General features: G+C 37.7%; 1 protein-coding gene across 5 annotated transcripts; it reads left to right on the top strand.

The window, feature by feature from the left end:
• LOC139467932 (CCR4-NOT transcription complex subunit 3-like) lies at positions 1-23,336 on the top strand. 5 transcript variants are annotated; one of them, XM_071249520.1, is made up of 20 exons: positions 1-372; positions 1,112-1,177; positions 2,408-2,475; positions 4,537-4,611; positions 4,934-5,023; positions 5,373-5,501; positions 6,799-6,888; positions 7,239-7,349; positions 7,483-7,597; positions 8,929-9,074; positions 9,189-9,239; positions 11,387-11,469; positions 13,210-13,322; positions 14,480-14,563; positions 15,233-15,534; positions 15,971-16,076; positions 16,529-16,820; positions 17,148-17,280; positions 18,973-19,098; positions 19,799-23,336. In XM_071249520.1, the coding sequence occupies exons 1-20, from the start codon at positions 348-350 to the stop codon at positions 19,895-19,897; spliced, it is 2,304 nt and encodes a 767-aa protein (XP_071105621.1). In that variant the 5' UTR covers positions 1-347; the 3' UTR covers positions 19,898-23,336. The 5 variants fall into 5 exon arrangements, with proteins under 5 accessions (XP_071105621.1, XP_071105620.1, XP_071105622.1 ...); XM_071249519.1 differs by having other exon boundaries at positions 9,174-9,239; XM_071249521.1 differs by lacking the exon at positions 1,112-1,177 and having other exon boundaries at positions 2-372; positions 9,174-9,239.
• The last annotated feature ends 482 nt before the right edge of the window (positions 23,337-23,818 follow it).

Raw genomic sequence — 23,818 nt, 5'->3', positions numbered from 1 at the left:
TATCGTCGACCATATTCGTTATTTTCACCTAAAAATTGGCCTTGTGTGATTTTAATTTTGACTACAATTAAAATGACTATATAAATGACTAAGAAATAAGTCAATTTGAAGCAGTTCATTTTTCATACCCAGGAATGAAAATACCACTCGGACCTACTTCTCATCCGAAGTCGCGCAAGCACTTTTGTTATGTGATTTGCCTGCGAGTGAATAGCAGCCATATTGGTTTATCTTAGGAGTCTTTTGACAGAGGATTTCCCACTTTTTGTCTGTCTTTCATGTCAATTTGGGATATTTTGCAGCAGTCGTAGCATGCCCACATTACTGTTCTATTGGTATTCGTAGCTATGGCTGACAGGCGAAAGCTTCAAGGTGAGGAGAGATCTTATAACAGCAAACACTTTCCACACTCTGGTTTCGTTATAATGAAAGAAGATTTTGTGTTGCAGAAATCTAATCAGCTGCAGAAATAACATTGCTGTAATTTATCTGCATACTCGATTGAGGTGAAATTAGAGAGTTAATACACATGTTTCAGCGAGATCCTGACTAAGTGATGCACATATGGAAACGTGTTGAATGTTCTGTAGATGCACCAGGGAAAACAAAACATTTCCTGTCTGAAACCTTCAAATATTGTTGTGTGCATCTGCCATATACAGCGTACTCAGGATAGAATAAATCTGGTCAGGATTTCACTATTTGAATTTCACCTCAATTGTGATATCAAAAGTATTGGATATAATTAAGTAACTGAATTGTCACCCTCTAAATCTGATGCTCAGATTTGTAAATGTGGTCTCGCTCTCCCACATTGTCAATGCAGAAAGGCTTATGATTTAATATGTCTTCCGATCGCAACAGGCTACTATACATCATCATTTGACAAATTATATTTTTCATTATTGCAACTAGATCAGCTACATGTCATTTTGACAGTCCTGTTGATTCCACCAAGTTCTGATTAACATGGCACAACTTAATATGCTGAGCACAAAAGAAGAGTTTTAATTTGGTACAAGTTAATGAAATCAGTAGTTTTGAAATCTATCTTAAATTTGTTATGGTTAAGTAGATGCATTAATAAACATTGTCATAATTCTATCCTCAGCACTTGCATGGCCTCAAACTCAGCAGTCCACTCTGTATATTCACAGAAATTTGAGGAAGATAAACAGTGATTATTTTTCCATCATTAAATGTACTGATATTGCAATAGAAACATACATCATTGGGATCATGTACATAGAATGAAGATTTCACTAATGATCATGAAGATATTTAAAACCGTAGACCAATTTATTGTCCGACCATGTATGGGTTAACCATGGAAAGCAGTTAATGGGACAAAATCAGAATTAATTTGATCTTTGAAATTCTTTGATCTTTCAGGGTTGTTTCCAAGTTTTGTATATTTGTTTACTACTTTGTGACATGTTTGAGGACAAGCCATTCTGGATGCATTGCTTTACAACTGTACATGCATATACATGAAAATAATAACCAATCATGCATATTCACACTTGTAAATTATAGGATTATGATCGCAACATTCTTAAAATCGAAAGCAGACTTACACAAACATTTTACATTATTTAAAAATATATATTTGAATTTAAAGACCATCCTTTTTTTATCATGTTTGTCAAATAAGTATGGCATGCATTGGAAAACTGCCTACCGGTAACTACCCTTATTCATATCTTGTATGAAACACACACAGCCGATGGATGATCTATGGTATTCCCTCAAGCTATGCGAGATAGGTCCATATGTACAAATGTTGTTCATGGGCTAATAGAAGCTTTCATGGCAGTTTTTTCTCTTTATTAGTCTAACTGCTAACTACACAGACTACATTCCTGAAAAAGTTTCAAAAGATCCCACACATCTGAACTTCTTATGTATGTCAATATGGTATACTTAGTTACAAAAAAGTTGTGAATTTGTGAAATACATAATTCATTCAGTATTGATGCGTTATTAAGATTTAGAAATCGATGGCTCATAAACACCAAGTTAGTGGCATTTACTGATGTCAGTTATGATTTATGTGCACTAGAGCATAATATTGGGGAATTCAATCCACAAGTGATCCCAGAGGTGTTGGTGATAAGGATGTAGAAGGGGATGTTCATATGACAGGGATGCAAAATTAATTTAAATTTAATGCAAACTGCATCAGAATATGATCCCTGATCTTCGTTCAGGTGACAGTTATGCAACATTATTTTGTGTGTATGATCCAGATTGGCTCCTTAGAGTTACCTCCAACCATTAGATTTGAATACTAAAAAGGGTGTCACGGGTGTCAATCGACAGATTTGTGGTCTTTGTCAGGAATTGAAAAGTTTGCATTTTTGTTACTTGTTACTAGACAACACAAAATATTTTTTCTTCTTTTCAGGTGAAATTGACAGATGCCTTAAGAAAGTTAGTGAAGGTGTTGAAGTATTTGAAGACATATGGAAAAAGGTATACACTCACATGTCCTGGACATTGTTTGCATATTTTCTTTGTGAATCCTTTCACTCAACATGTACTAAATATGATAGAACCAGTCCCTACAGTGTATGTATTAAACATAGGATTGTAGTGTACAGCAATTTGTCAGATTATCAATTTACAAACTGTTTAGTATGTATAGAGATCCAAAGCATAATTATTTCATATGTCCTACTTAATATTTTGTGGTAAACTGTCTTATTTCATTTGTCTGTTGTATGTTTTATTGATTGTACATGTTAGCATGGATGGAATGATATATTGCAATGTACAAAACTAAACCAAAGAAACTATATCTATAAACATGATAAATATGATCCATACTACACACAGACACTTGTGTTTATGTTTGAACCACAAACCTTCACTTATGTGTTCAATACATTCAGCAATCATGGCAATGACATGGTCTGGTTCATCATGTCTATAGATTTGTTTTATATCTGTTAAGTCTTCTAATGTAATGTATTACAGTGTAGGCAGAGCATTGAAAAGTTTTGTTTCTGTATTCACTGTACTCATTTATCATTATGATCGGGCATGTTGGATAAACTTCCGTGGTCATCTATTCATCTAATATTACATATTAGGTTGCATTTTTTAATGATCTTTGGTTGCACAGGTGCCTGTTTTATAGAGCCAAGTCATTGACGGTTCCCTGAGAATGATATTCTCAGAATACCCTGGATTGCCAATCCTTGAATTTCACTGTCATGTATATGGTCATCCTTGATGATCCAGTGTCAGTGAATGAATATTGATTATAATCCAAAGGAATAATTAATGTAATGCAGATATGCCAGGTACTGAGGCAGCAGTGAGTTGGATTGTGTGATAAATTTCCAGGAAGTTCTCGCAGCTGTGTACTATTAAGCATTCCACTGTATTTAGTTTAGGCACATATTATTTTGATTATTGGTTGTCTACTTGTTTGCTTTTTACACCTTCTATTTGTTTGTGCGTTGTGTTGGCAAACAGGCATAGATTTTTATATGTGAACTTGATGAAGTGTATTAAATACATGTTTATTGACCATCAGTCAAAGACCCTGATACATTTGATGGGAAGCAGAAATATATTTGAACGATGACAAGCATCAATCTGAATCACTTTTCTGTTATGTTTGTTGAACACTTCACTCAGCAATATTCAAGCTATATGACTTTAAAAATAATTGAGTCCGGGCGAGGCAATCCAGTGATTGATATCATGTGCATCAAACAACATAATGGGATACACTGATATGCATCAACCAAGTCAGTGAGCCTGACCACCCGATCCCATTAGTCGCCTCTTTCGGCAAGCATAGGATACTGAAGACCAATCTTATCCCAGATGTTAACAGAGACTTGTCTCGGTAGTTAGTAGTATTGATCAATGACTGGAAACACTGAAACAGGGTTAGAGTGAACTTTTATTTTCACTTGTCTGCAAAAATGATCTACCTTATGGTAAAGGTGGTAGTCCACACTGAAGTGTCACTGGTTCTTCCTGAATTTTACAAGTCAGCAGTAGAAATTGGCACTAGTCCTTGCCATTCTGCCCAACGGTTAAGGTATCATGAGGACTAGAAGAATTTTGCCATTTATTACAGTTTTGCTATATGATATCATTATGAGCACTAGTGAACTACAAATGTTAGTTTCTATTGGTGCAAGTCAGGCCTAATGGATTTATGTTAAATTCCAACTGTGTGGAAGGGCTACTAGTCATTCATTGTTGAAGTTATAGTGACTTCATAGTATGAATGGATTGACACTTAACATTTCTAATTTTCAGGTTGGAAATTACTAGTGCTGCCATGCCCATGGCATACATAACACAGGAAATGGCATGCTTGAATTTTATGTACAGTGCCTCGTAGGGCTGGCCATCGATAATCGCTGAGTAAATATCGATAAATCATAGATTAATATTGGAGACGTAACTGTTAAGCAAATATGCAAGAAAGTCTGGAATGGGACTATGCTTGTATAGCATATGGACTGTTTTTGGTTTTGAGGTTTGTAAAGTTGTTTTTCTCTTTAAAAGGTACAACAAGCAACTAATAGCAACCAGAAGGAGAAATATGAAACTGATCTGAAAAGAGAAATCAAGAAGTTACAGGTATTTTCATCTCTTTTCATGCCTTAACATTATGTGCACTACACTGCATATGCAGAAACTGTGAAATTTGGAGAAAGTTACAGTCTATACAAAACACTGTTTATCAGCTAAGCTTCCTTGGAGAGAATTCTTTTTGTGGGCTTTATCGTCTGAATCATAGCTAAGCATGCTAAAGTTTGATGCCATGGAAATATTTATTCTTTGTGATACATTCAGCAATTTTAAGACACTTAGTTTTGTAATGTTATGTTTCTCAGGTAGGCTCTACTTTATGCCACACATTTTCAGGCAGAATAAACATAAAACATTTCTCATTTTACAGCGATTGCGTGATCAGATCAAATCATGGGTTGCCAACAGCGACATCAAAGACAAGTCCACTCTGTTGGACCACAGAAAACTCATAGAGACGGTAAGTAACTGACATTATACTTCCTCTTGAACGTGTGTACCAGTACAATGATATTGACAGTAACTGACATTAAGTAAAATGCCAGTTACTTACTGTCAATGTCATGAACCAGTGTACCAGTACAATATTGACAGTAAGTAACTGACATACTTCCTCTTGGACCATTTGTATCCAATACAGCAAATGTTTCCATGAATTTATTTTCAGAATGTCAAGATATCTTGTCAAGAAATATTGCCTTCATAGTTCATATCAAGTTCAGTAAAATATAATTATTTCTTGCTATGTAGTATAAATAAGTCTGTTGTCTTAGCAATGGTGACATTAAGCATGATATTCTTGTTTACAGCAAATGGAAAGATTCAAGGTGGTTGAGCGAGAAACAAAGACGAAAGCTTATTCAAAGGAGGGTCTTGGGGCTGCTGCAAAGCTTGACCCACAAACAAAAGAGAAAGGAGAAATCACAAACTGGTTATCGGTTCGTACCTTCACATATCGTGTAGTCTTTATCTAGCGATACAAATAGGTCTTTGCAGAGTAATGCAATTACGAATACCACATTTGCTATATTAAGCACCCCATTCCCAATAAACTCTTCTGACCAAATCTGCTTGTCATCTTTATAAGTGCCCCGTACTAAGCACAAACTATTACTTTACTAATATTGTGTTATTTTAGATGTTGCTTTTACTGTATATGTTTCAAAATGTTCAATATTTCTCAACAAAAATGGCAGATATATCTAACAAATCCTGAAGTGATGCCCTTTCCTATTTACTGATTTTTGGCATTTTTCTTTTTCTTAATTTCCATGGAAACAATTTGGACTTGGGAGTAGGGTAGGTGTTGTTTTCAGAGCACAACACGGAAACTGTGAAAGTCATTTCATCCAACCCTGGTACATGTATTAACCAAGGGCTGAAGTGGTGCCTTTTGCTATTTAGGAAAATTTCAAAATTTTATTTTTCCCTGTTTCCATGGTAACACGTTAGACTTAGCTGAAACAGGTAGGTGAGGTTTCTGGATCCAAACTAAAACACTATTCAACATTTTTCATCCAAACGTGGTACATGTATTAACCAAAGGCTGAAGTGATGCCTTTTGCTATTTATGGGTGTTAAAATTTCGTTTCCATGGAACAAGTTTGAATTGGTAGTGTTTTCGGACCATATCTTTAAAACTAATAATTATTCTCTTGAAACTGTGCACACACAAGGACCAGATTGTCAACTTGCACCTTTTGCTATTTAGGGATTTAAAAAAAAATCTTTTTCCATGGTAAAAAGTTTGACTTTGACTCTGTTCATAGTGGTATGTACCGTACCTAACATATGAAGTCCTGAATCCCAATTCCATGGTATCGTTTTGATAGCTCAATAACTACTCTTGTATATGGACACACACATTTGATAGAAATTCTCCCATCAAGATGGACTTAAAGTGACAGTCAGAAGATTTGTTCTTTCGAATTTGTGGGGGACGGGGGGATTTGTCATCTTCTGATGACTCTTGTTATGTCTCTCATTCCAGATAGTTTCTGGGCATCTAACTAAATATTTTCAAGGATTGGTACAAGGTTGTTTTAGAGCTGACAGTTTTGAAAAATGTCTTGGTTACCTTATTTAATGATTGTAGTGACTGAATATATGTATTATACTTAAGGTCATGAACTTAAAGATAGTCAATAGTATATGTAGGTATCTAGGTGAGGGTGCCAAATACAGGAATGGAGGTGATATAAATGCTTTTATAGAGAATTGTTTCATGTTTTGCAGCACATGATTGATAATCTCAATGTCCAGCTTGATCAGTTTGAAAGTGAACTGGAGACATTAACGTGCACATCCAAGAGAAAGAAAACTGAGGTATGCAAGTTGCTTATGGTAGTGAAAGTACAATTTGATAGTATGTATGTTGTACCAAATATAACATTTACAATGACAATATAAGAGGAGGAAATTTTACCCATGCCTTTTGTGCAATTAGGTTGTTACCATGATGGAAGAATTGAGTAACAGTTGAGTTTTTAGTAGGTGACAGTTCAGTTTCAGTTCGAAATCAGTCGAAACACTACTAGCCACTACATTAATGAATGTTGACTTTTCATGGCTTATCCAAGGATTACTCTCTTCTCAAACACTCCAATGTCAACTATTAAGTAAAATGTAAATTAATAATTTCTCGATACCTTAATGAATATTGAATTTGTCTGAAGCATGAGAAACTGGATGAGTTGAAGAGCTGGCAAGACAGACACAAAGTCCACATTCAAAAGCTGGAGATGGTCATGAGGATGGTGGATAATGATGCCATAACACCAGACCAGGTTAGAGAACTATAGTGTCTCATCATTGCTAATATCACATTGTCTCTCAATCAAACATGATGTTTCTAACAAAGGCAGCATTTAATTTACTTTTGTAAGACGTTAATGACAGAGAAATGCCTTCATTTTTCAGATAAAGAAGATCAAAGATGATGTTGAGTATTATGTTGAATCCAACCAAGAACCAGACTTTGAAGAAAATATGTTTGTGTATGATGACCTAGATCTGGAGGAGATAGGTGAGAATGGTAAAGTTTTTGTTTGGAGGCCGAAGCTGGAAACCTGCCCACAGCATGCCTATTTGTTTATCAATCTTGAATCAGTGTAAAGGCTAAGACAAATAATAGTCTTGGTTCTCAGGCATTATAAAGTTTGCCGCACTTTTCGTTTTTGTTTCCATTTTTTTTTTTTTAAATTGTTAAATATTCCATGTCCAATACTCTATTCCAATATTTTACTCATTAAGGAATACATTTATGTAAGGAGACCCTTTCCAAGGTTGAGTGTATACAGTTGTTTTTTTGGTTACACAGCTGTTATTTGGTTATATTCTAGTTTGAACAACCTAATAAAACCAAAAAAACACCGCCCACCTGCGCTATATTTTCAAAAAACATTGCCTGAGGACCAATTCTTTTATTTTTTTAAGCCTAAAGCAATTGGAGCATGTAACTTGTTCTGTCATTTACCTGAATGTTCCTCATCAACCTCAGGTTCGTCCTGCAAAGACTCAATTTGTTACAGTCTGACTTTGGTCAGTCCCACTCACCCGGCAGACTGAAGGGGATTAGGGATAATGTATCAGTGTTTAGCCGGCTATAGTCTGTCTTACATGTTGTGTTATCAAAGATCAGATATTTACTATGATACATTTATGGGACCCGGGTGCATCCTAGTTTTTCCTGTTGCAACTATATTTTCATGTCAATATGCACATGGTGCAAGTTAAATCAAGTTCCTTAAGTCGAGCCCTGCTGTGAGTCTGGTGTATTATCTCACCTCATGAATTTATTTCACCAAATTTATCCAACTCCTAAATACAATTAAATGTAACAAGTGAAAACATTTAATATATTAATTCATATGTTTTTCCGATTTATGAAAGGTTATTCAGTTCGATTAAATCTCATGTCGGATACCTGCAGCTTCAACTAAACCCTTTCAGCATCTTTACTGACTATAAGCTTGCTGCCCATAATGCCCTTAGAAGAATCGCTCACTAATCCAACCACACTATGGCCTGTCTGTGTGGAAGTATGTTCAGAAATACCCTGGCCATATACAAGAGACTTAGAGAATGGACAGAAATGTGCTGTTGAGTACCCGGGTGCAGCATCACACCTGAAAATTGTGTAAAAAGTTACTGTATCTATGATGTATTTCAAATTGCTTTTGCATTGAAAACTAGTATACAGACTATTGTCAGACTCTCTTTAAAGTTGATGGGTGAAACAACATATGAAACGGTGCCGGGCGAGTGGGACAACGCCCATTCCACCAGACATGATAAAGATGGGATGTGGATTACTGTGACATGGTGTTCTGCATGTGGAATTTCCATGATTCCTTTGTGTTTCAGGTACACTACAGCCATCATCACCCCCTGAAAACGAGGATGCAGAGAAACTGATGACAATGGCAATGAGCACGCCGACATCAACAAACTCAAGTTCCCCTTCACCTAGTCCAAGTGTTAACCATTCCACAGGGAGTGCGCAATCAGAGGTAAGCATTGATGACAAGCTAAAGTAATGATGAACAAACTCTGATATCTTCTTGTATAATTTTACTTGTAATATAGAGCAGTTGTTAACTGAAATGTAGGTGTGTGTTTTTCAGGACAAGTCTGAAGAAGTTGAGAGGAAGAGGCATAAATCACAGCCAGATGAGGTAGGGGTGCCAACTATTAATTCTTAAAATTCTACCATGAATTTGGATAATACTCAATTCTGATTGATCAATCAGGTTTCAAATCACAATCATCCCTGACTGAAAAAAGTGATTTTGATGACTGCGTCACCCAGGAAGCTAACAATATTGAAAGAAATGTGCTTGTTTCTTAATCTTGCTTATTAGTAGGCATTTTGTAGTGATTACATGTACAAAATATCCCTACAATATTCAGAATTATATTTTTATCCCCTGCAACATGTTTTGTGGGGGGTATTAAAGTGGACATCATTTTCGGAGCAGATCTTGAAAACCGTACAATATTTCTTCCTCAAACTTGGTACATAGATTGGTCTAGCAGTGAACTGGTGCCTTTTGATAGTTTGGGATTTCTTTAAAAAAAATAATTGGGAGTTTCCATGGCAACATCTGTGACTTAAGCTTGAAATGGCGGTAGTGCTCGTCTTCAGGCAGATCTGAAAAACCGTAAATGGTTTTTTATACAAATTTGGTACATTTAATATTTGGTCTAGTTGTGAACTGGTGGTATGGGATTTTTGAAAACCTTATTTTGTTTTAGTTACCTTGGCAACAAATTTGACCATGTTGACTTAAGCTAAAAATGGTGGTGGTGCTCGTTTCCGAAACAGATCTTGTAAACATAAGATTAATATTTCTTCACCAAACTTGGCACATACATGTAGATGGTTCTGGTTGTGATATGGTGCCTTTTGATAGTTTGGTATGTTTTTGAGTTTCCGTGGCAACGAGTTTCTTCACGTCAAGTATTTACCATTGTGGGGCATATTGATGACTTTGTCTTCCTGTTTCCATGATGCTTTACCCATTAAGCAGCATCATGTAAGGTTTTGACTTAATTTGACTGCTGTCGCTGTTTTTGAAACCATGCAGTGCTTGGAGATCTCAGAGATGTCATACCACGTGCATCACCTTGATAGCCCTGGGAAATCTATTTGCCACATTGATCAGTCATGTTATAGGTCAAGGTCATCTTCAATATCATGGCCTAAACATTTGTTACCATCTAACTTAGGGGGATTAACTGTAGGTGAACAAAACATAGACATGCCATCTTTAGGGTGGGGACATACATTGAACAGGTTCTGAGTGACCTATGTTTAAGGTCAATCTCGCTGTGGAGTAAGCTTCATGTAATTCTTTTCTGTGGTGACTCATTGCATTGAACTTCTTAAATTCTTTCGGGGCGGTCGGGTAGCCTTGTGGTTACAGCATTTGCTCGTCACGCCAAAGACTCAGTGTTCGATTCCTGACATGGGTACAATGTGTGAAGCCCATTTCTGGTGTCCCCCGCCGTGATATTGCTGGAATATTGCTAAAAGCGGCGTAAAACCATACTCACTCACTCTCACTCACTCACTCACTCACTCACTCACTCACTCTTAAATTCTTGTGTCAGGCCTGTATTAATGGTGATATTAATAAAAGGATGAAGGAAACAACACAGTGACATTCTCATTCTCATCTGACCTACTTCCAGTATCACAGTGATCATGATAGATCATGATAACCTTTCGATGAATAGCATATGCCGTGATTCTGTTTAATTCCACCAACGACATATGTTTGGTTTATATGCTGTATTTACTTTTGGAGTGTTACACTCTCAAAGCCATACACTTGAATATATTTTGTTCATGATAACATTCAAGTAACATATCTCACAGAAAAAGACTATGTTTATCTTTTCAACATTTCAATTGCATGATGCTTGATTGGTAAATGACCGCTCCATGGTCTAGTTGTAGAGTGCCTGCCTGGAGAGCGGAAGGTTACGGGTTTGATCCCCGTCCGTGTCGTACCAAAAGACTTTTGGTACTTGTTGTTACCCTGCCTGGTGTTTGCATTAAGAGGCTAAAATAAATACTGGTTGGCTTGGAGTCAGTAAACTGTTTCTGAGTTGGTCATTCATGTTAAACTGCGACATGGTATCACGGTGGGCTATCACTACAAAATCTGCATTAGTCCGAACTAGTACAAGCAGCCAGACATATGCGTGCGTCGCAATATAAGTACAATAATCTTGGATGTCGCGTTAAATGGTTTAAGTATGATTAATTCTATTTAATATTTATAGTGTGTAAAAAAATAAATTTTATGACTTCCAGAAGCTGCGAAGCAATCAGTCATTGACACCAACAATAACAATGAGTAACAAACAGACCACGCCTTCAAAACAGACAACTCAAAGGTGAGTGGTGAAAACTTCAGCCTCAAGGAGTGTTACATCTACTTTTCACAGAAAAGTTATCTCCCCTGCTTCTAGTTTAGCACAGAGATTGTGAGCAAACTATTTTGTCCCAAAGGGTCTAATCTTTGTTTTACTCTGGAAGGCCTGTGTTGCATCCCTTAAGCATGACAGAAACATATGATAGTGTGTTCAATTCCTGGGTTCACCCTGATCATGTTTCTAGTTATTTAAGAACTGCATCACTTCAGGCGATCCTCTCATATGAACTTGATTTTGTATTTGACATCACAAATTTGATGTTTTTTTCGTGTGCTGTCTGTTAACTGATTGCAAAGAGCGCCATTGACCATAAATGGCGCAATGGGAGTTTAAATTGATCCCAGTAGCCTATGTTTGTTGTCTTGGCTGATTGTCATTTTAGCTCAGTGGCATGTCATTTTAGCTCAGTGGCATGGCTTGTGAACCTATGCTTGTGTTCAGTGATGTCTGTCCTTACTCAACTCTTACAGGCTGACATGATGTAAATGGAATGATTACTTACTGTGTCATTAAACTAAATTCACTCATCATATGTAAGGGATGGTTTTATTGTCTTTTCTCAATAGTATCAAACTTTATTCTATATGATGTATCTTTTTTATCTCCCCTGTCTGTCTGTCTGTCTGTCTGTCTGTCTGTCTGTCTGTCTGTCTGTCTGTAATCATTTCGTTTCAAGAGCGTAACTAAAAAAACATTCAATATCTTTCAACAAAACTTGGCAGACTTATCAAACAAATCCTGAAGTGTTTTTTTGCTATAAAAGATTTTTGGCAATTTTTATTTTTCTTGATTTCCATGGGAACAATTTGGACTTAGTTTCAAAAGGGGTGGGGGTAGGTGTCATTTCCCGAGCATAATTTAAAAATTGTGAAGACCGCCTCCGTGGTCTAGTGGTAGAGCGGAAGGTCGGGGGTTCGATCCCCAGCCGCGTCATACCAAAAGGCGTTAAAAGATGGTACTTGTTGTAACCCTGTCTGGCGCTCGGCATTAAGGGGCTAAAACAAGGACTGGTGGGCTCGGAGTCAGTGTACTGTGTCTGAGTGGGGTACCGATATTCATGTTAAACTGCGGCATGATATCTCAGTGTGCTAGCACTATAAATCTGCTAAATCAGTCCGGACTAGTACATGCAGCCACACAAACACACACGTACGTGCACGTCTCTATAAAAGTGCAATAATCTTGGACGTGACGTTAAACCCCATTTCACCTCATCTCACCTAAAAACTGTGAAAGTCTTTTCATCCAAACCTGGTACATGTATTATCCAAGGGCTGAAGTGGTGCCTTTTGCTGTTTAGGAATTTGGCTGAAATGGAGGTTGGTGAGGTTTCCAGATCAGAACACTATTCAACATTTTTCATCCAAACTTGGTACATATATGAACAAAGGGCTAAAATGGTGCCTTTTGCTACTTATCGGTGTTTAGAATTTATGTTTTTTCCATTTCCATGGAACAAGTTTGACTTTGGCTGTTCATAGTGGTGTGTATCTGTATGTAGAAATACAAAGTTTCAAATCCCAATTCCATGGTATTGTTTTGATAGTTTACTAACTACTCTTGTATACGGACACAGATTAGATTGAAATCAAGTTGGACTAAACAGTTAGATGAATTTGTTCTTTTGAATTTGTTGGGGCCATCTTCTGATGACTCTTGTTTACATCTATTGTCAGTAAGCATATTATATTTCTTTTTCAGTAACCCCCATTCTCAAAATTCTGACAGTAGTTCTAGCAATCACCATCCCACGACTCCAACCCCTCCTCTCACAGCATACGCAGCGGCTGCCAGCAGTCAGAACAGTGCACCGGGTAAGAACTTTCACACAGTTTCAGCACCGTTTTGGTTTTCTCACATAGTTCAGCTTAACGCAGGTTTGATTTTGTGTTCACATTCTTCCTTTGAGAAAAGGTTTTTGAAAACTTTACGAAAGAAATGTTTAACCTCCTGTTCTGAGGTATAAAAACAATGAAATACTTTTTGTTATATTATAGAAAGAATACATCAGCCACTTTAGGTGATTCAAAAGCAAGGATGTGCAACACACTTTTCAAATCTGTACTTCTCAATCTGCAATTGCTGATTCTTCTTTTATAAGAAGATGGAAATTGTTCTGTTGATTGTTTCCCATATTTGTGTGAGATGTAACCGATGGTGGCAGCTTAACACTGTTGTCTGAGCAGTCTGTCAGTATGCATGATGAAAACCCTCTTCTACTGCTCCAGGTAACATGGTGATGGGAAATAATTCTTGTGGTTCCAGTTGATTATTCAAAAGGATGAAATCTTCAGGGAAAATTGCTGGTATTTGATTGCATACATTTATGCACTTAGAACTGGTTTAGAGGAAAAAAATATTACTTTAGTATATAAACATTATAATGATTTTGACAAAGGCAGTTTGTTCTATTCTTACTTTATCTAAGACTATTCTTGATTACCAGAGAAAGGTAAGGGAATTTCTAAAAAAATTATTGTTTTGAGATGTTGAAGTGTGTTTTGAGTGTAGGGTGGGGGTGGGGGGGGGGATTCAGTCAGGTTCTTACAGAAGGAATTTTATTTTTCATCCTTAAAAAATTGTCTGGAATTACAAAGCAGGCAGTAATGTTCTACCTCTGTTTACATACTCCACTAATATAGCTTCAGGACTGGTAGCTAGCTGACTAGGTATGTTATGGCATTGCATGTCACTGACTTTTCTTTCAGCAGTAACAAGCTTGAATCATTAAGACTACAGCAGTTGTGAATCTCCTTGACTCTGCTACTACTACTTGTACCAATACCTGCTAACATTCTGTGTAACCTACGTGCTGACTGCCTGCCTGCCTGTCTGCCTGCCTGCGTGCCTGCCAGCCACCTAGTTGTTTCAGTTGTGTTGACACTGAAGGGCCCACTGGGAGGGAGAGCAGTACAAGTACAACAGCTCCACACTGACTGACTCCATTAACACTAGCACTTGTATCTTGTAGGTACTCCCATTCCACGGCTCTCCCATTCCATCCCTTCTGTGTGGGGGCAGCGAAATGCCTCTGCTCACAGTAGCTTCCTCCAGGGTAAGCCATCTGCCCGTCCATCAGTCTTGTCTGTCCATCTGTCTGTCTGTCTGACCACCCTGCCTGATGGTCGGGACATCCAACATACTGGCAGCTGTCACATGGCCTGTTCTCTCTATTATACTGCTAGCTTATGCCGATGCCCTTTTGCTTAGATCTTGCTGAATTTAAGAAATATCTAGGAATGGCTTTAGGGCTGTGGTTTTCCTCATTGCATTTGCTGTTTTGGGACATATGCCTGATGGTTGGGGTGGAAGGCCACTTGGTTTATGCAACCCCTTCTGAAGAGATATAGTGTCAGGCCTAGATAGTGTAGAACTTGCCAGAAAGTACTTGCATTAATTAATTATTCTTGTGACCAGTTTCTGTACAAAGGTCCACGCTATTTGACAGTTGTCCAGTGAATGTTGTGGTAATTGGCCTGCCTTGGCTTCTGTTCTGTGAAGCACTTTATTGGTGGATGATTCTCACACTGTTCTGTTAATGACAAATGCACCACTTACAAAAAAACAATTTGCAAATTGTTTAAATGTTTGTGTTGTACATCAATCAATTTACAGGTTATAGGTAAGACAGCTTTTATTGTACATGTCACTTCCATATTATTTTGATGTTGACAAATTGACTGTGTATATTGATTTGAGGCTATGACATGCTGTTGTATTGTAGATGCTAAGCCCACAGGCAACTCTTTAGACCATGTGGCAGCGGCAAGCAGTGCAACAACAAATGGTACCCCTAACTCTGTATCAACCAGTGTCAACTCTGTCTCTGTGTTAAACTCATCGGGAAATCCGTCTGTACCATCAGCACCGTCACCGTTAATGAGTGGCGCTGCAGCACCTTCACCCATAGGCTCCACCAACTCTACAGCATCATCAACAACATTAATCTTGTCACAGTCACAACTTAAGACTGATGCTCCGTTGGCAATGAATGGTCCCCTTACTGTTGTTGGGCCATCATTACAGGCAAGTTGAATTCATTTGTTGGCTGGTTCTAATTTTGAGTAATTATGCTTTGAGATGCCAGGGAACCAGTGGCTATGTAGAACACCATCCTTGCAAGATTTGACCTTTGTCGAACATGGGTCCGTTCCACAAAGCGATATTAGCACTACATCTGTCCTAAGTCTATGTTGAAGTAAGGGAGTTAAGATCGTCTTAGCACAAAGATCGCTATAGGTGGGACCTCTGCTTTGCCTGGCAGAGACTGGATTATTTACGTACCTCCAATATGTAGCTGGTAAATTACTGACTGGCCCGCATAACATCAGCTCTGTTTGTAATTATGATCTTTTATGGCACTAAGGCTAGTCTGGTACTAGTGGTAGGGAGATGACCAGGAGTGTGGCATCAACAAGTACAAAAACTGTTTTGCTGACAGAAATCATCTTTTGTGTTTCAGAGTCCTGAATTGATGTCTTCATTAAAATCAATGGCACAGCAAGCAATTGTTGAAGCAGGTTTAGAGAGTCAGATACCAACATCTCATGTCACAACAGATAGCAAAGGTATCTTTCAAGGACAACCATGAGCACATATCACTAAAGAATTTGATTTTAATAATAGCTTACAGTTCTATTGTTTGTTACTGAAAGTCAAGTGAGCCTGTCCATCATCCTTCATTAACATCTTCCTCTCAGAAACCGCTGGACCAATGAAACTTAACTTCACATGCTTGTTCCCACCAATGGTGACACCCAAATTTGTTCAAAAGGTTCAAATTTATGCTGAATATATTTGAGAAACATTAGTGCCAGCAGCTTCTTTAAGTGTCTGTCTCTGTTGACTACATATCAAGGTGAGCTACAGTGCCATTGCACTCTTTTTGTGGATTTTATTCCCCAAATAGTTTCTTTTCGGAGATTCTGTGAAATGAAACGGTTATGTCAAATAAAAAAAAAACGTGAGTGGTAGATTGCCATTAAGGTCATATATGTATATAGGAAAATTTATTTTTCAGGTGTGTTTCTCAGCTCCACAGTACAAGCCCCTCCTTCACAGCCCACCGCCCCATCACCTGAACAGACCATCCCCAGTCAGCAGTCACAGTCGGTGCCGACATCCACAGCACAACAGCCATCGGTCCAACAACAGCAACAGGCACCGCAGACCACTACCATCCACTTAAATCCATTGTTAGGTGTAGCACCTCTTGGACCCATGCCACTCAGCAAAGAACATTATTATCAGCTTTCTATGTTAGAAGCTGCTTTTCATCATTTGCCTCATCCTTCAGACTCTGAAAGATTAAGGTATGGTGGCTGTAAAATATTCAACATGATTTTAGTTCCTTTTCTTTCTATTGGGCAAAAAAATAGAAAAGAAGGGGGAGCGTGCTGGAATATTTTTCAACCTGTAGGCAGAAGACAATGCAACAATGCGACATATTTTAAGTCAAGGAAAGATAATTCTTCTGTTAAAATTTTGACTTTTATAGACCTTATATTAAAAAAAACAAAAACACAAATTATTGATTGCCCCGAAGAAACTGTTCTTTTTGTGTCATGATTAAATGATATTATAAGATTTAGAAACTTTAGTGACTGAACTTGTATCTCATTCTATGTTGATTGTTACAGGCACTACTTGCCAAGGAATCCATGCCCTACACCTTCGTACTATCCCCAAGTCCCCCCTCCCCATGCTGACTCCGTAGAATTCTTCCAAAGATTGTCAACAGAAACACTATTCTTTATCTTTTACTACATGGAGGTGAGTGTATGTTGGTATAGGTGCTTTTCGACACTGTTGATGTTTTGTACCATCTTTAGTTAATTATTCATAGCCAGTGGTACATGATACAGCAGTCAGTTTGCTCACCTGATTTAGGGGTTTATCCAGAACCTAGTATGGATGTCCAGTTAGCAGCCTATCAATCATTGAATTGTCTGGTCCTGACTTGATTATTTACAGACCGCCATCATATAGCTGGAATATTGCTGAGTACGGTGTTAAACATGGAACCAACCCATCAAGTCAGCAGCCTCATCTGAATGGATATTCTTTCAGGTTTTGTCATCAGTTATTTCCTTTACTGTGCAAGGGTTGTTATAAAAAGTATTAAGGCTTATATCGTTAAACTTAGTATACACCATCTCCAGGATGGGTCTTGCATTTTGGGTCAAGGCCAGAATTGAGTTTTTTTGGTTAACATGGCTTTATTATTGTCCGTAACCTGAGCCATGGTTACTATCTACAGGCATGAAACGTAATAATTGCATGTATCTTAACAAACCCTACCACATCAAAAGTTAGGGACACATGTTATTGTCCAAGATCATCTTGTGAGAGGTGGTAGTATCATTTATAAAATGATGGTAATGGCCATGATTCTGTTTTGAAATCAATATTTATTCTTCCCTTTTGTTCTACTTTGTAATAATCTATGAAACAAGTTGGGGGTTTTTCACATGTAAATATATGTTATCATGAATATGACAATGTCTCAACATCCGTGAGACAACTAAAATGGGGATTGTGTAGATATGTGCTGTGGTTTTGATGATTGTGTTTGACATCTATGGCATGTATTGTTGTTGATGATTTCAGTCACTGGTTTGCCTGATCCAGACATGATATTTACAGATCTTCTTTATGTACTCGGTCACAGGAATATTGCTGACCAGCATTAAACATTCACTTTGTGTTGATTCACTGTTAATATTGAACCTGTAAAGACATTGTGCCAATAGATGACTGATTTTAAGTAGAGCTGTTAATTTTGAAACTTAGCCTTAATCATGTTTATGCCATGCTCATGTTGATAGCTAAAGTAAACTATTTAAATAACCTGTTTGCAGCTTGAGCATTTCTTATGTCACATACCGAAGATACGACAAGAGAAAGTTCTGACATTTTTTGTCATGTCCACTTACCTCCGATTTAATCCCCTTAAACCCAAGTAGTTTTTTTCTCTTCATGTAATTGTTTAGTTCTGACTAGGTAGCTGTTCAAAAGGTAAATGAAGAATAAGAAACTTTATTCCTGATGTTTTGAGACAGCCCCCCTCACTTCACACACACAATGTAATTGTGAAGTCCTCATTGTCTAGAAAATCCTGCTTCACAATGATTGGAGGTGCTGCCTACACAGCTTTCAAGTTTGGCAAGTTAGCTGACTTTTCCACTGAATGGAGATGTCATTGGTTTTCATAGTAAAAATATGATGAATTGAGCTGTTATTGATTGGATTGTCTGGTCCAGACTTGATTAATTACACATCAATGTCATATAGCTGAAATATTGCTGAGTGAAGCATTAAACAACGATCAAGCAGTCAGTCAATGTTATTTATTGACATGAAATGTGCTTGAACCTTTTGATTACGTTTGAACTGCTTACTTACATCTATGTGGTTTAGTTTACTGTTGGTGTACAGTGATTTGTAAGTTTATCAATTTTACAGGGTACTAAGGCTCAATACCTGGCAGCAAAAGCATTGAAAAAGCAATCTTGGAGGTTCCATACAAAATACATGATGTGGTTCCAGAGACATGAAGAACCAAAAACTATTACAGAAGACTATGAACAGGCAAGTATTGTAACAAACAGAACCTATTCATCTAACGTCACTGTCTGTCCTATTTGGTTGTGTCTGTGCTAATTGTAGTTCAAAACCTTTATCAGACAATACAGGCAATTTTAGTATAAGGTATTACAGGATACACTATGCTAATATTTCTTCAATTATACTGTTATTTGTTGTCAGTCATGATTTGAAAAAGTAACAGAAGTGTTGTGGCAGCCATGGTGGAGAGATGCCATTAATACAGTAAATCAGATAAATGGGTCTATGTGAAGGACAAAGAGAAGGGCAAGGTTTAAACAATAAAACAGATAAATGGGTCTGTGTGAAAGACAAAGAGAAGGGCAATGTTTAAACAGATAAATGGGTCTATGTGAAGGACAAAGAGAAGGGCAAGGTTTAAACAGTAAATCAGATAAATGGGTCTATGTGAAGGACAAAGAGAAGGGCAATGTTTAAACTGTAAATCAGATAAATGGGTCTATGTGAAGGACAAAGAGAATGGCAAGGTTTAGAAAGGAAATCTAGATAAATGGGTCTATTTGAAGGTCAAAGAGAATAGCAAGCTTCAAAAACATCAATATTGAAATATGACAAAATATGTGTTTTATGTTGATCTGCATACCACATGCTTAATACTGCATTTCCAATTTTAAAAAGATACCAGCTTTCCATTTGTAAATATACAGTTTATTCTCTGTTGCAGGGCACATATATCTACTTTGATTATGAGAAGTGGGGCCAAAGGAAAAAGGAAGGTTTTACTTTCGAATATCGGTATCTTGAAGACCGAGACTTGAACTAATGTTAGTGCCGAGAGAGCAATGTGATGTGGATCTGCCATTTTGTTACCTCTCGCTTGCCAAGCATCGAGAATGGACAGACTAAAAATGCTGGACATTGAAGTTACCCTTGAGAGGAATGGAGGACCATGTGCACCACATGACAGTGGCAGTGAACGAGTTGATCTCATACCCTCAACACTGGAACATCCGTTACACTGATCCACTGCCTCATTGGCTGTCTACCTGTCTGTCTGTCTACCTGTCTGTCTACTAGGTTGGTTAGCTTATAGTGCCTGATGTGTTAACAAAACTTGAAAACTTTTGGGAAATACTTTAGACCCACCATTGTCCTTTATCATGTGCTAGGTTCTCTTTCTCTTGTTGTCTGAAATGAAGAGTGCTAATCAAAATAATTATCATTTTCTCATATTCACTTTTAACCCAACAACGCAGTTATTTTTAGAACCTGTTACAGAAGATTGTGTCAAATATATGAAGCTTATGAATCTGTCATAATGCAATGAGTTTTTAGAAAGTGCTATGTTTATTATAAGTGCTGCCAATTATGTCAGATGTAGCTTCATATATTGGCTCAGTTCTGTGTCGAAAACAGTACGGGTGGGTGTGCTATACTGAAATTGGCTCAGACATACTTTTATGTGATTTATTTCATGAAAATTTCAAACATCAAACAAGTTGAGGTTATGGTTTTTATGCTGTACACTGAGTGTATGTTTCTTTTCTTATGTGATTTTTTGTTGTCATGGATGCCAACCTTAGCCACCAAGAACTGCTGTTGAGCCCATTGCAGCTCCTCAACATACTGACGACATGGGTCGACTGTCATTAGATGTTTATCCTATATTTCTTTATGGTAATTGATGTATGATTACATGTGTAGCTGATGCTTTATTTGACTGAAGTAGATAACTTTTGATGGGCAGAATAGGTGGGCAGGCAGACAGTTTGAACCAGTTAGCATAGTCATTTAGATACGTCTAGCACATAACACAATGAACCGAGTGAGAGCGAATGAGAAGTGGTCTTGGATCTGTTATACTGAGTAACACTACTGTGCCCTGTCTTGTGTGAATGAGAGCAGCACCGATGACACAAAGCATTTTCCTGGTCTGATGAGATATGGTGCTATTATTGAGCACATCATTTCTTCACTGTTTTTGTGCAATGTTATTGTGGTAACGCCACTCCATTAGATTCCACTGCTACCATCCCTTTTCTGTGTATGATGGTGACTGAAACAGTTAGCTGATGATGTACACAAGTCATGATATCATTTCACCTGTGTTGTGCATTCATCCAGAGTTTGGCTACTCAATTATGCTCATTTATAATTTTGCAGGGAAGACATACATTGTTAGGTTGTTTAATGAATGTATCAGAAATGTGGTATGAGAGTCTGATAATCAAAGGGCAATCCTGTTACAGATGTTGCATGAAGGACTAAGCAGGTAGCATACTGATCAGTATTTCCTCATATGTAATTAATTAGTGAACAAAACTATGTAGAATATCAAGTTAAGTAAACAAGGAAATTTCTTAAAAGGTGTAAAGGTTATGTTTTGGTCTATTTCCTCCTTTCATGAAATCACCAAGCACGATAGGTTGTCCAACAAGATGAGTTAGTACTTTCATTATTACCAGGGTGAGGGAATTGTTAAATCAGTTTAGTGTAGCAGGACTTGACGATGCCTTGTTTGACTATGTACTTGGGTTGCCTCGCCCATATTTCTGGGTATCATTCAATCGATACAGCTTGAGAAGATTATCATAAAGACAAAATGCTTTAGAATGAGAGGTCATTGGTCTTAGTTGTCATTCAAGGAATGTTATGAGCCCTTTGTAAACTGTGATATGGATGTACATACACTTGTTCAGAGAGGTTTGTTTGTGTGTGCCATTATGCATATCACACCACAGGCATTTGGGTGGCAGGTTTATCATTCACAGGTTGTATTTAGCATTTGCCTCGGGACCAGAGCTAATGTTTTCCGATCTCACAATCTTGCGTGTTAAAGCTTCCTGCCAATTGATTTTTTATGACAGGGTGCAGGTTCTGATTGCTGATAATTTTAAAGAGAACAAGCTGAACTTCATCGCGCAACACATAATTTCAAAAAAAAATTCTTACCTGCACAGATTCAAATTCCTGCAGCTGTAGTTTCTGTATTTTACGTCAACTAAAGGAGACAAAAAGGAAATGATCATTCTTGTGAATGTTTCTACTGTCTGTCACTTGCTATGTAGAGTAAGGAGGTAGTTGTTGCTTTTGTGGAAGTTTATTATGTACCTTGGGATATCAGGCTTGTCAGCTGCACGCAAACTATTATAGAAGCACGCCAAATAATATTTGCTTGAATCCATTCTGTTGTAGGTCAGATAACTTACCAGGTTTAATGCAATTATTACTGTGCCTACTTCTGACAAATCTTGAGATGTTCTGTCACAGTCCTTTACTTGTATTCCCTGTATAATGTCTGTGATAACCAAAACATATCATCAGGATGCGAGAAGCCTTGGTGATGATGGTGGACAGGTCTAGCTAGACACCAGATTGTATTTCATCACTGCCATGGTGTGATGTATTTGCTCAGGTTCTCTAAGCTTCTCTGTCGGATAGGCTCCATTTTCTGTCCTCATTTATAAAAATAGTGTGGTTAGTATTACAGAGTTATGCTCACTAGTTCACAGCGTTTGGCTTTAGCTGTATTGTGGCATATGATTTTATGGACACTGTTGAAACATTTTGAGATGAAACATCAGTTCCCTCTCATGTATCAGAAATTTGAAGGGAACCCAAAGTCTTAAAGAAGAGGAACTCAGACGTTTATAATTTTATAAAGTATTCTGAGCTTAAAAATAGTAATTTACACTTGTCTCGTTCAATGCCAGACCATGAACAGGGGTCAACTAATGTGGAAACGTAAACATGACCCAGATACATTATTTGTGTAATGTAGACAGTTTTTCACGGGAAGCCTACTATCCATACTAGTTGCCTTACTGCATCTCAAGCTATGATGATTTAGTTTATTCTGTTGTATCCATCATGACCCATCTCATTCACAGAGTCCATGTAGGAAGCGTGTGTTGCCAGACTGACTGTGTCATATGTGAGAGCCTGTGAGCGCGAGTGAGTGTGTGACTGTGTGAGTCCTCGTTCAATGCAACAAAGCCAGCTGCCAGCCAGTTGGTTCTCCACTCTCAGCATCAACGATGTGCAAGTCTAGGACAGAACAAGCTGTTGGTTTTTTAGTCTGAGGCTGTGTACACATGTCCTTATTTTTGTACAGCATGTACAGCGACGCCTCGCATGATGGCCCTTGTGCTCCTTGCCCCAGTGTTTCTACACTGGTGAGGGGGTTGTAAATATAAATATAAGGGGGGCAACATGCATACATGGGCGGTCAACACATGCAGAAAATAAAAAAGTGATTTTGTCTGTGCACCACATGTGTTTGACTTTTCTTTTCACGTATTTTATGTGCTGAATATGGATGTCTATTTATGGACTGGTGAAGGGAAGCCTTTCCTGTGAAAGCCTGTATAACCAGGAAACATACATACCTACATTTGTACATCCTTATGCGTATAGATGTTTCATGTTTTATGGTGCAGTCTACACAAATATGTTTTAAGCGAAGTTTGGTATTGTCATGTATATTTGTGAACATGTGTGCACATGCACTAATTCACACATTCAGTCCATGGCAACATGAGTTGTTCACACTTTTGTCTCCTAATGATGAACATGTACCTCTGACAGGCACACCACTGTCTCCTAATGATGAACATGTACCTCTGACAGACATGCCATTGTCTCCTAATGATGAACACGTACCTCTGACAGGCACACCACTGTCTCCTAATGATGAACATGTACCTCTGACAGACATGCCATTGTCTCCTAATGATGAACACGT

This window comes from Haliotis cracherodii, unplaced genomic scaffold (genome assembly GCF_022045235.1).
Source record: "Haliotis cracherodii isolate W230 unplaced genomic scaffold, xgHalCrac1.p SCAF_2, whole genome shotgun sequence".
Taxonomy (NCBI): Eukaryota; Metazoa; Mollusca; class Gastropoda; order Lepetellida; family Haliotidae; genus Haliotis; species Haliotis cracherodii.
The sequence above is the reverse complement of the archived record's forward strand: the minus strand, read 5'-3'. Positions and strand labels throughout refer to the sequence as shown.